Source organism: Chanos chanos, chromosome 16, assembly GCF_902362185.1.
Source record: "Chanos chanos chromosome 16, fChaCha1.1, whole genome shotgun sequence".
Classification (NCBI taxonomy): domain Eukaryota; kingdom Metazoa; phylum Chordata; class Actinopteri; order Gonorynchiformes; family Chanidae; genus Chanos; species Chanos chanos.
In genome coordinates, this window is record NC_044510.1 from 10548917 (window position 1) to 10562087 (window position 13171).

The 13171-nt window shown below is 39.0% G+C and overlaps 1 protein-coding gene across 1 annotated transcript; it reads left to right on the plus strand.

Annotated features, from left to right (window-relative positions):
* Positions 1-4652: 4652 nt before the first annotated feature.
* On the plus strand, positions 4653-10117 carry LOC115829662 (beta-1,4 N-acetylgalactosaminyltransferase 2-like; the record flags this gene model as incomplete). The annotated part of the gene is made up of 9 exons (XM_030793826.1): positions 4653-4846; positions 5165-5271; positions 5623-5660; positions 5982-6162; positions 7929-8015; positions 8128-8309; positions 8447-8590; positions 8904-9132; positions 9936-10117. Coding segments are annotated over 9 exons (1344 nt in total), but the record flags the coding sequence as incomplete, so codon positions are not given.
* Positions 10118-13171: the final 3054 nt, after the last annotated feature.

Sequence of the window (13171 nt, forward strand, 5' to 3'; positions counted from 1 at the left end):
TTTGGGTCGGTCTGCATTTATTTGGTATTCGGTAAGAGTACATAGTCTATTTCAAATGATGTAGCAATGACGCGCACGGTGCAGTGTGTGTGTGTGTGTGTGTGTGAGAGAGAGAGAGACAGAGACGTGGCTTGCACGTAGGCTATGTTTTGTGCAGTGTGAGTGCGCAGTGCAGTGTGTGTGTGTGTGTGTGTGTGTGAGAGAGAGAGAGAGAGAGAGAGAGAGAGAAAGAAAGAGAGAGACTTTGCAGAATGTTTTGAAATTGGAACTGGGTTGGTGTGTTGGTTGTTGACGGCAAACTAATATTATCAGGCATTTACATAGGCTAATAGGTTGAGTTCCCGAACGACAGTTCGGGTAAACCCCCCGCGGTAACTCTAATGCCCCCATATTAAATTTGCTCTGGCACCGACCATATTGGACTCCGTTATTCTATGCATTACAAATTATCAGCTTACAAATGCATTTATTTTCGCATAAAAGCCTTAGTCTAGCGTTGCAAACCCTGCAGGTGCTGCTTCGGTGATTACAGGCAGAACCTTCAGCTCACTTGTTTGTAACCAGCGAAACTTTTCGCTCGATTTGAATAAAGAACTCTTAACCTGACTAGGGGATATATGTGTGGGCAACGAACGGACAGTACTCGTTGTAATTAATGCATTAATAATACTATTTATTTGTATTTTGACAGAATGAGGGTCCGATATCCTTCGCGGTTAACTGTCTTCACAGTGGCCACAGCTGTCACAGTTTTCATCCTATTTGGAGCTGTGTATTACACTACTAAAGGATCTCTGACTTTAAGGTACTTGGTAAATGTTATGATGTTTATTATTATTAGTAGTAGTAGTAATAGTAGTAGTAGTAGCTAGCCAGCCTATAACAGCACCTAATTTACTTAAGCAGCGATATAAAGTGCATTGTAATGGTAACATTTAAGAGCCAACATTTAACAGCACTGTATTTTTTTTTAACTTAAAGTTTTCCTGTAGGACAAATTGATATAAGAAAAGGCGTGACATGTCCTGAAATGGCTGCTTTCCCTCAAGAAAAGTAGGTATTTAAAACAGTAGTACTAATTAATGAGGTGATTGAAGTAATCAGTGAGTGTATTTGTTAACATTAGTGACAATTGAAGACTCACTGCAGAAGATATGGTGGCTTTTCTTTTGGAGAACAAACATATACATGTGGTTGGTCTTCTGTTCAAGGACAGTCATATTTCAGCCTAAGTCAAACTTTCCATTAAAGAGTCATATTTTCAAAATGGATGGATTTTTTTTTTTTTTTTTAAAGTCTATCCTAAATTTTCAGTTTGATATTTATACAGCACATGCCATATGAACAGGAAGCTGTTGCAACTTTGTGTATTCAAATATGACAGTTAAAAAGGAATTACAGCAGACATTATTACAGTGCTTTGAAAGCTGGCTTTTTAAGTCTGTATGTTGTAGGCTACAAATGGAAAATGTAAGCTTCAATAAGGATCTAGATGTACGGGGTTTTTTGTTGTTGTTGTTTTTTTTTTTTTCAAATTAAAACCTAAAGCAGGTCACGGAGCATGCACTTTTATGGAGCAACACCTAGTTTTGGTGCAACAGCAACATAAAAAGAAGACTTTTGTCACAGTTTTATTGAAACAAAACACGAAACATAAGACTTGAAAGAAACCTGAAACAAAAGAATTCTTGAAACCTATCAGGACTTGAAACATGATTCACGATGCAGGATTCTTGACACAAGCTTGACCATATATCCAACTCACTCGACAAAAGCAACTCAACTCAACAAAAAGAAAGATAGGAAAACCAGGAGTATTTAAACAGGACGGAGCAAGACTAAACTAACTGAAGACAGGTGAAATGATGATTCAGTCACGGTACACTAAACCTTAAGGAATCAGGGAGTAACACAAACCGGCTAGTAGAAGGGAAAAGAGAGAATTATGGCCTGACACTACTTTTACTTTATACACCCCTGCAAATAAATAAATTCATTAATAGCACATTTCATAGCCTAGTATTGTGTGACCTATAAAATATGTTGCCAAGACAACTTAAATATAAACTGAGCCTATATAATGCAAAAATTTGTTTTTTCCTCCGCTGTTACGACAATGACAGATTCGTTAAGTGTTTGGTCATGTGGCTAAGGGTTGTGCGAGATCAAAATCCAGTGGCGCGCCGGTGCTCACTCCATAGCAACAGCCCTGCGCTTTGAGTCGAATCCGTATATTAACACGACTCCGAGATATCAAAGCAAGCGCGGTTTCGCAATTCGGACCGACCAGCCTATTAGCTATTTTATTTTAGATCTCATTGCATCTTCAATTATCCTATTTTCAAGTTATGTAATTTGACGGGCTTGGAATCCAAAGAGACGTAGGTCCACATTTAATGTAGGCTAATGTCCTTATTTAATAAACAATAGCAAGGCTATTTGTTTTAGCCTATTTTATTGTTGTAGATAATATATTCACTTCGCAAAGTTTGCTAAGAGTTGCAAAGAGCTCATTCGTGCTGACTACTTTTATTAAAATACATTTGTTGAATCATAGCGTTTGTGTTTATTTATTTATTTGTTCATTTTATTGCTGTTTAAATGTAGGCTATTATATAGCTATTTAAAAACATATGTCCAGTAGTTGTTCTACATGGAGTTCTGGAATATTAACGGCCATAAAAGCCGTCAAAAAAGTCAAGCGTAAACTCAGGGGAGGACACAGACAGACACTGGTGGCGGACCGGGAGACGGGACTGGTCCAGAGACTCTGCAGGTGGCCTGGGAGACGGGGCTTGGCGGTCCAGTTTTTTGTAAATTGTAAATTTAAAAGTATATTTCATATTATAAAATGAGATCATTTTAGACTTCGACTGCTCTGTATTGTAACGCGCAACTGAATGAGAAGCAGCTATTCTCAGTTATCTTCCTAAATAATGTCTAGTTATATGATTAATACAAGGAGAGAGGAAAATATTAGGCCCCTTTGCCGTATCCTCATATTCATATCTTCACCTTTTAATAACACGCTAAATTCGTTGCGTTCTTTAAAAAAGAAAGGATTGCTCCTCTAATCCCTTTTTAATGCACTAGTCTTTGATTTCCTTATTGTTTTACAATAAGCAACGTAGGTGTTCCTGGTTGCAAAACATTCACAACCTTCATTTGGTTTAATATTTGTCGTATTTCTTTTTCTTTTTTGGTCACATGTCGTGATCTGTGACTTATCTTAATGCGAGAGAGCTAAGGAAACATATCAGACGGAAAGCTATAGTTTTGTACCTTAAACAATTATATGCTAATTTCCATTTTTTTTTTTTACAAGAAAGTCATTCCAACATCCAGAATGCTAACCTCTGAAGATCACAGTGGGACTAAGACTTATCATTGTCTCATGGAGCTGTACATTCTAAAAAAAAAAGAAAAGAAAAAAAAGCTGTATGCGTTCTAAAAATTATATCAAAAGGAATGTTTTAATTAAATTGTTACAAAAGATCTCGTATTTCCCCTTTCCTTGTTTTTCATCATTCCAGTTTCATCTTGGGGGCAAAATTAAAACGGAATGCTCAGCAACAGTTTTCAGATCTGCAGCTAGGTAAAGGGTCTGCGGCCTTTTCTGTTGAATCATATCAAATAGCCTAGATCTACAAGAAAAACCTAAGGGCGACTGCGGTAGCCAATTTAATAATTATCGAACGATTAGCTTAAGAATAGTTATGCAAACTTTACTTCATCTACAGATTTGGCTATAGGTATCTCTTGGTTGCAGTCAGAGATATCTTCTAACAGTGTTGCGCCGAGCACAGAATTTTCGGACCCTTATCGCAGAACATCCTCGTCCATCATACAGTTGCGAGAAACTCTCGGCGATTTCTGCATGTTTTATCATACCTTTCATTAAATCGGAACAAGGTTCTAAAGTGGACATCTCAACAAGAGAACAGATCCTCTAAACTAGTCTTATTTGTGCTTCTAGATCTACTATGTTTGGGCTGAAATTAGTTGCAATGGGCCTTTATTCATAATTGGATTAATGAAAGTTTGATGTCTTGATTGTGTGTGGTGAAATCTATTGGAATAATTAATGTTATTTTTTCCTGGGATATTACTCCGCTAAAAATGAATGCTTTAAAAAAAATTTTTTTTTTAATTAATTCTTTTAATTCAGTGTGTGAAGAAATACAGAAATAAAATAAAAAGCTGTCTTTTTGTTTTCCAGTTTTCCATTTCTAAACGAAAAACGAACGCAATATACACGAGTCCAAAACATACACAGATCACTTGGAATTGCATTAGTATTTCTTGATACTCAGTTTTTCAAATAATCTTGTACCAGCGGAGCCCATCACCTGCTTGACTGTAGTTTCCATTACTACGTACCTCGTGGCTAGATTCAGGGAGGAGGATTAGACACGTTATTTACATGCTTGCTCTACTGAGATTCCGTTTCCACGCTGTCTAAAATATGTTCTTTCCTTAATCATAATGGGATAAATACTGAACAGCACTGTATCACACTTATGCTGTAATTTAAATTCTCCTGTGTGATCGTTAAAAAAAATCTTGATCAATTGCTAGTATTATATACTCGAAGAACTACATGATAAGAAAAATATTTGTAATTTAAAAAGACAGAATGATGTACCTTCTTGTTTATCTCTAAATATACGATTAATCTGCTCATTATTTACACTCTATCTTACAGTAAAAACCAGATGGGAAATTTCGACCACACATCATGCTCCTGTACAGGCAAAGGTGTTGTCCTCAAAAACGCTATACCTGGGGACCAACTTGATGAAGTCCTGAGACGCAGAGCAGAGGAGTACAGGAAACAGCAGAACAGGTGGGTAAACATTCACACACACGCATCTCTAAACAAATTCATCATTCAGTAAAAAAAAAAAAAAAAATCAGATCAGTTCAACGTGGGAAACTGAGCTCTGAGGTGAAAAAAGCGACGGCAGGTTAGGCATCTGTCTTAAAAGGTTGTTCATATTCACGCACACATCCCTTATATAGCTTCTTTTAAAATCCCATAATTAAAAAAAAAAAAAGATTATGGGCTAGTGTTTCCATTACGTAGTTTTAATTAATCCAGCGGCATAATAATCAACGTCAGTTTCATACTGCGTTTTTTGAAAATGTAATATCTTTTGTCCAGGACAAATACCAACCTAGATGTCCTACTCGTAGCTCCTTCCAACTCTCCTCTTCAATATCCTATTCATGGCTTCACAGTTGAACCCTTGACAAAGAGCCTGATTCCAGGTATTCTAATCTTTGAGAAGACATATATAAAATCCATTTCACAAAACCTATTATTTACAAAGGTTTTAAACATAAGAATATTCACTAAGATGACACTTTGTTCAAAAATACTGTAAACAAGGTTGTATTTTTTGCCCTGTCATTTATGTAGGCTAGAACTGTTATTAAAAAGACATATAAATAAGTATGGATGTCTAATGAACTTCTGAAGCAGGCAATTTTATCATTCTTGTTTCTCTGAAAACACATGATTTTAAACACACTGTTGAAACAATGGTACGTTACCTGCATTACCATGTTATCAGTCCTTTCACAGTGGACTAAATATTAAACTAATGACTATTGTTACAGGCTTAGCTGTGCATGCAGGAACAAGGGAACTTTACAAGGTGTGTTTGTGAAAAAATAAATTCAGCTTCTCTTCAGAACTGCTGTGAATAATTGATTCCCACTTTTCACTAAAGTTCAAGTGACTTGTTAATGAAACAAAATCTTGCTGGTTTTCTTTTGCCTTATCATATTTCATGACCTGAATTGACAAATTGAGCATTCATGCTCTTTGATGCAATTTGTCCTGAAATTTATTGTACTTTGATGGCTCATGAATATGAATGCCTGTCTTTTTTTAAGCTACTCTTTTTTTTTTATTACTATACATGTACATACAGATTTTGGTGGTGTTGTGAGCTGAGGTGCTGCTGTGCTTTCAGGTGTTCTTGAGTGTGTCCTATGGTAATCTGTTAGTTGACGGTGCAACAGAAACAGATCTGGTGGTAGGCCAGGGTCAGAATGCGCTGAACATTTCAACTACGTGTGTGGATCGACTGAATCAGCTCCTGAGTCAGGTGTCGTACACCAGCACCATCTACCGCATCAACACCAGAGACTTGGGTAAGATCCAGATTTCACACATACCAGCCTTACTTCCTGGGTTGATGTTATCACCGAAGACTTATGTGACTCGAAAAAAAGAAAGATAAGACGCATAATTTCTGTATCACTTAGACAGAACTTGTGTCTTAACCTTCCTTCTTCTTCCTTCTGCTTCCAAATGCATATTATTTGCAAAGAATGCAAACACTTGAGTATATGTCTTAGTATCACGCTGAGTCAGGTCAGTTTTGATTCATCTGACCATTAGTTTGTATATTTGACCTTGTTTTAATAGTAAATTCAGGAAAAACATATGTATTTTCATGTCTAACGATACCTGTTTTAGAGATATCAGAACACTTGGTTTGGCTGCCTTGAGTTTCCTTAGTGCCTTAAATGTAATTTTGCTGAGTGAAACAATTGAAAAATGCAAAGATTTTCCTCATTTTGAAAGAACATTATTGTTCTTGCTGGGGAAAAACCCCCCAAAAAACACATCTGTGTGCTTGATATGATTTTGTATTGTTTAATGAACGATATTTTTACAACCCACAGGTCACTTGCTGAGTTAAAAATACAGGTGGTCAAGGAAGACAGCTCCCTGTTCTTTTATTCCAAAAGAATGTTTGTCTCTAACATATAAGAGGAATTTGAACTGTTTTTTTTTTGTCTATACACAGCTAAAGTTCTTACGCCCCCGTTGTAGTGTGGTATCAAGGGGTATGTAGGGGGGACGTAGCATAAAGGAACCCACCACCTGTGCTGGTTTTGGGACGGTGTGATTGGAGACGGAAACACTGACACGGGGAATTGATGTGAAAGAAAAGTGCATGATATATTTGGAATATTTACAAAAAGTTTACAAGTAGATATTTACAAAAATATGTACAGGGATATATTTACAAGGACACACAAAACACACGAAGGTGGGAGAGGACTACAGACAGTGCCAAAGAAATGAAACTAGTAAAACAAAAACCACCCTAAATGTCTACCGAAAAACACACTAGACTACAACACAAAAAGGTGGCAGAGCCAAAGGAAACCTGACTACACTCACTATCTAGTAACAAAAATACAAAAGTGGCACCCGCCTCAAACCTAACCCTATACAGCGTGATCACTACCGCGGGGGTCCCCTTCCTTACCTATCCTTCTCCCCGCGATAACCAAAACACCAAAGCCAGAGTACAATCCACAAACAAAGTCAATAAACGAAAATTCAGGGTCGAACACAGAACGGCAAGTGTGTAACGATAGCAGGAAACACGAAAGGCAGAAGGCAAACAACAAGATCGAAATCTTACACACAGCACATCCAGCAACTTTAAATGTTGGCGCTCCGCGTCCGGTTGGCCAAGCCAAAAGGGGCACTCCGTTGCTGTTTGGCCAGGCTGGCATGGGGAGGCGGGACCTAACATCAGGCCAGATGGGACTGACAGCCTTTCACGCCACAGCTGGGTACCTGGGGGGAGAGAGAGAGAGAGAGACAAGACACAAATAAAACGCATAGCGCGCCGCACGTAACACATTGCTAATGCTAGTGTAAGCATATTGAAACTCATCTACTTTGACAGTGGAATGGATCACATAGTACTAAGCCCAGTTGCATTAAGATGAAATCTACCAGAAAACTGAAACTTGGTTGTCATAAAAACACTGGAATATTGAATATTCCATATCAGATTTTGCTCTGTCACTGTTACGTTGTCAAAATGAGAAGTGATGGCATGAAGAAACATAATTGGACGGTGTCAGTTTGATCTCCGTCTTGTCTCTTACAGCAAACTTCACATTTGAAGACCATGCAGTCACGTTTCCCATTATCATTAAGAGGTCTTCTATGCCCGTTTTATATGATCCTGGAACAGGTTAGATCACCTTTTCTTGTTTTCCTTTCTTTAGTAACCACTACTGAAAAACATCTCTGTTTCTTTTTAAAAGCATTTCTGTGAATGAGAACTTTCGTTCATTTTTCTTTAGATATCAACACTCAAGTGACAGTTGCAACTAAAACCTTCCTCAGATACAAGGAGCTAAATGTCCTAATTGAAAGTATTCGGAAGTATTACAAGGACATTAAAATCATTATTGCAGATGACAGTTTAAACCCAGAAAGGGTGAACGGCTCTAACATTGAACGTTACATTATGCCTCCAGCTCAGGCAAGTTGAAGTTTGATAACTTTGATTCATCTGTAGTTGAAGACCAACTACAAGCTCTGTGCACCTTATTTTTTCTCAACGTTCTGATAAAAAAATACGCTGTTCATAATTAGAAACTATTCTGTTTGATACTACAGGGCTGGTTTGCTGGCAGGAACCTGGCTGTCTCTCAAGTAACAACGAAGTACTTCCTGTGGGTAGACGATGACTTCCAGTTTAACAGTGAGACCAAAATTGAGAGTTTTGTGGAGATCATGGAGGCTGTGCCAGAGTTGGACATTGTGAGTAATTCAGACAATCATCTGCTCTGGTCTAAAATGTGAGAGTTACAGAAAAAACTGTCACTTTTATTCCAGATTGAATAAACACAATATACTTACATTCAATAGATTCTAAACAAGGAAAGCAACTGATGTGTATCCTAATAGGTATGAGAAGTTAATTGAGGCATAAGACTCAATCATCAACCTTTTAGATTCAATCCTTAAATTTTGTTAATTAACCGAATTGTGTTAACCAAATGCCAAACCCTATTGACCTTAAGCCCAATAAATTGAGACAGGAACTTTCTTTTTCTTCCCCCTTCATGAGCAGGTGGGTGGTGCTGTGAACAACAATCAGTTCTATTTCAAGCTAGTCTATGAGAGTGGGGACATGGAAGAGGGAGGCTGTCTTTCCAGAGTCTTCAACACTACCCACCAGGCTCTCCCCAGCTATCCACATTGCTCTCTTGTAGATGGCGTCGTCAACTTCTACTTGGCCCGAACGGACTCAGTGCGTAGGGTGGGCTTTGACCCCGTCCTTAATAGAGTGGCACACAGTGGTAAGGGTTGTACAGAATATCACAAAAGTATTGTGCATCTCTAGGGATTAAGGTTTTGTTCATTGTTATATTGATTTACGCACGACTTTCCTTGTTTTAAAAATCAGATATTCAGAAGCCATATCCTATTTTGCAGTGCACAGATGAAGTTAATAGAGAGAAAAAATGCAGGGACAGGATTCACACTTACTAGAGGATGGAGGTCCTTTCTTATTGCTTCTCTCTGTTTGGAGTGGTTCTTGTATTCCGAAAACAGATTCATTGGCTATTTGCCCTTCTGAACTGAGAAAGAAAAAGGGCTTAGACCTCTTTTAGTTCTTAAATTTCAGATGTTTTTCTCAGTTCTGATTTTTTCAAGGTCATTGAAAGGCACTCCCTCCCACAGGCCAGTTTTTGCTCAGTTTCAGCAAATTGTATGCGGCTGCTTCTTATTGCTGATAATAAAAAGTTATTTGAAACTGTTAAGATAGCTTTTAGACTTTTTATATACGTTATTAGCTTAAAGGGAAAGTCAAACCAGTGATGATAGCTTTGACCTGCAGATGCTGCACTGACAACCAAGGCAGGGATGTGACCATTTCTCAATTTAGTCATTTGAAACTGATGAACTGCTTTGAATGTCACTGGGAAAATGTGTGTTCCTTTTGCGTTTAAGCACACAGATTCTTACATACAATTAACTTAATAAGCTGATTGGTTCATAAACAAACTACTAACCCATGCCCCCCTTCTCTCTCTCTTTCTCTCTCTCTCTTTTTTTTTTTTTGGTATTGCCTCTTCCTTCACTCTCTTCCCCCATTAAGAGTTCTTTATGGATGGCCTTGGAGAGCTGTTGGTTGCCTCTTGTGGCAATATCAAAATTGGCCACCAGGCTCAGGTTAACCACAATACCTATAGTGAATACAGGACGCAGAAGAAAACTGATGAGAGAAGGAAACTAGCCCACCATTTCTTCAAGAACCATCTAAAATGTGTTGAGTACTGAAAAGCTTTTTGCTCATGTTGTGTCTGTATTAGTAATGTGTTTTAATGTCTAAGATGAACTGAACTGAAATGAACTGTCATGAAGTACTTTTCAGACTTACATTTTGAAGTATCATCCAATACTGCATGGCTCAGATGGGCATATTTTAAATCCCGGGGATCACAGTGGTTTCAAATTTACTGTGCATGTATCCAGGTTTATTACAAAACTAAGCTGTCTAACAATGTGGTAAAGGAGGGCATCAATTTTCTCCTGTTTTTATCAAAATTAAGTACCAGCCCACTAGTCTGATAGAAACGTATACAAAAGGTTTACAAAAGGACATGTTATCTTGATCAAACTGCAAAAGCTGTTAAACCATGTATTTTCTTTCCTAATTTTAATAAAAAGTGAAATGCAACTACAGGTGTATGTGTGCACGTAATTCCATATGTTCTGTGTTTTGGTCATTCATAATTACTTTAACATAGAGTCTGTCTTACAATTACAATTAATATAGTTGTAATCACATCATTTCACTGAGAAAACATTTAATTTAAACCGTAAATGTTAATGTAATTTTTTATTTAAAAATCAGGGAAACGGTGTTGGACAAGGTGGTGAGACTCTGTGATGAAAAGCCGACAGGGCAGGAGAGGCTGTGCAGATCCCACAGAAACAACTCGCAGAGGGAGTAGGTTGTAAGTGATCCCAGGAAAAGCAGAATCAGCTACATGATTGAAAGAACACAAGCCAGTCATATCACGCTGCCATGCTCTGGTTCTCTCTCTTTCCCCCTTCTACTGGTTAGGTTTATGTTAGGTTTTGTGTTACTTCCTGGTTTCCTTTGTTTCCCCTTGTTAGTTTGATCATTGGTTCCACCTGTGTTTGGTTAATCGAGTCTTGTTCTGTCTGTATAAACACCTTTTGGTTTTTCCTTAGTCTTTTGGTGTGGGATTGGGGAATTGAGTTGTCAATGTGTTGTGTTGAGTTTCCTGTGTTGGTGAATCCTGCAACTTCCAAGAAGTCTTATGCTCCCTGTTTCACTCCAATACAACTGATTGATTACAAGAGCTTAAATGACGTTAAAATAAAGAACCGTTACCCCCTTGCTCTCATGACTGTTGCCTTTGAGTTGCTACAGGGTGCTCAAGTATTCACTAAGATGGATTTGTGTAATGCATACCACCTTGTCAGGATACAAGAAGGGGATGAGTGAAAGACTGCTTTCAATACCTCAACTAGACATTACGAATACCTTGTTGCTCCTTTTGGATTGACCAATGCCCCCGCAGTATTCCAAGCCTTAGCTAAAGATGTACTCCGAGACATGATCAACAAGTCTGTGTTTGTGTATCTGGATGAAATCCTGATATTTTTCTCCCCTTCTGTCAATACACTTCGAATACACATCAGGCAGGTTCTGTAATGACTCCTGGAAAACCAACTCTGTCAAAGCAGAGAAATGTGAATTCCACTGCACAGAAATATCATTTCTTGGTTTCATTGTCTCTCCAAGTAAGATAAAGATGTAGATACAGACCCCCCCAAGGCGAAGGTTGTAACTGTATGGCCCAATCCTTCCTCCAGATGTGAGCTCCAGCGGTTTCTGGGATTTGCCAATTTCTACAGATGATTGGCAAAGATGATTATTTGAAATTACAGTTCTGTCGCTGCTCCTCTCACTGTTTTGACCTCAGTTAGCTCTTTTCCACTAGGACGGTGCTGGTGCCCGTGCGAAGCCAATGCTGCCTTGGTGCCTTTTGAGAACCGGCCCGCATTTCCACTGGTTTGGGAACCGAACGCTACATAGCGAAAGGTTCGGTAATTTCCGTGGGGAAAAAATAATGTCGGACAGAACCCATCTGCTTGCTTTTTATAAATTTACTTTTACGCTAGGCTTCCACACAGTGAAACACCTCACGAATTTTGTCCTATAACTTTTCGCTTGGAAGGCAAAATTCATGAAAATAGTAAGTCTGTCACCTAGCTCAAAAGTTAAAACGAGTGTTTAAATGAAGGTCTGCAGTGGTTTATTTGCACCAGCTAGAGCTGAGAGAGAGAATGTCTTTTTCTACCACTCTGGGTCCGACTACGTTCATGTAACATGTAAACAACAGCCCGTATTGATGTAGACACAAATTGTTGCTCATACATCTTTTAATCATATACATATTTTCATACTACACATATCCTTTAGCCTACCGCTACTTGGTCAGACATTTTTTGTTACTCCCGCCTCTCTAGAGAACGTCACGCACCAAACACCTCAAACGCTGAACTGATTGGTTCTCGCGTGGTTTTTATTTGCACAGCCTCTGACGTCAGCGGTTCCAACTTTTGGGACCAGCAATTCTGTGGTGCCATGCTGGTGCCAGCTCTTTGGCTCCGGCACCAGTATTTTGTCAGTGGAAAAGCGCGGCCCCGGTGCTCGATCAGGCACCGGCACCGCGGCAGTGGAAAAGGGGTAAGTCAAAGCCAAAAAGCTGGCACCGGCACGGTACCGCAGAATTGCTGGTCCAGCAGTGGGAACCGCTGACGTAAATGGCTATGGGAGGGGCTCCGCAAGACACTCGCAAGATAGTCACCGCCATTTTTGATACACTGCGAGCAAGCAAGGAAGAATGAGGAAGAAAACATGACTGAAAGCAGTGAAAAGTCCAACCAGCAGTGGTCTATTGAGGAGACCAGTGCTTTGCTGGAAATCTGGGTCTCCACAGGGATGCAAGAGAATTTTTCAGGAACGGTGAGGAAGAACAAGCTATACGAGGAAATACGTGTCGAGCTCGAGATGGCAGGCTACCGGAGAACAACGGAACAGATAACAAACAAACTGAAGAAGGTGAAGAAGGAATACAGAGACCACAAAAGAGAAATGTCGAAAAGTGGTGCGGGAAAAAAGAAGTTAAAAACCTGGCTGAATATTGATTTGCTCGAAAACGCGCTTGGTCACAGACCGGCCAAACAGCTGACCGGCACATTAAATTCAGCTACCGCTACCACATTGCTAGAGGAGATCTGCGAAACAGATGCTACACCCTCTTGTGACCCTGGTAAGTTTTCCTTCTTTTATCT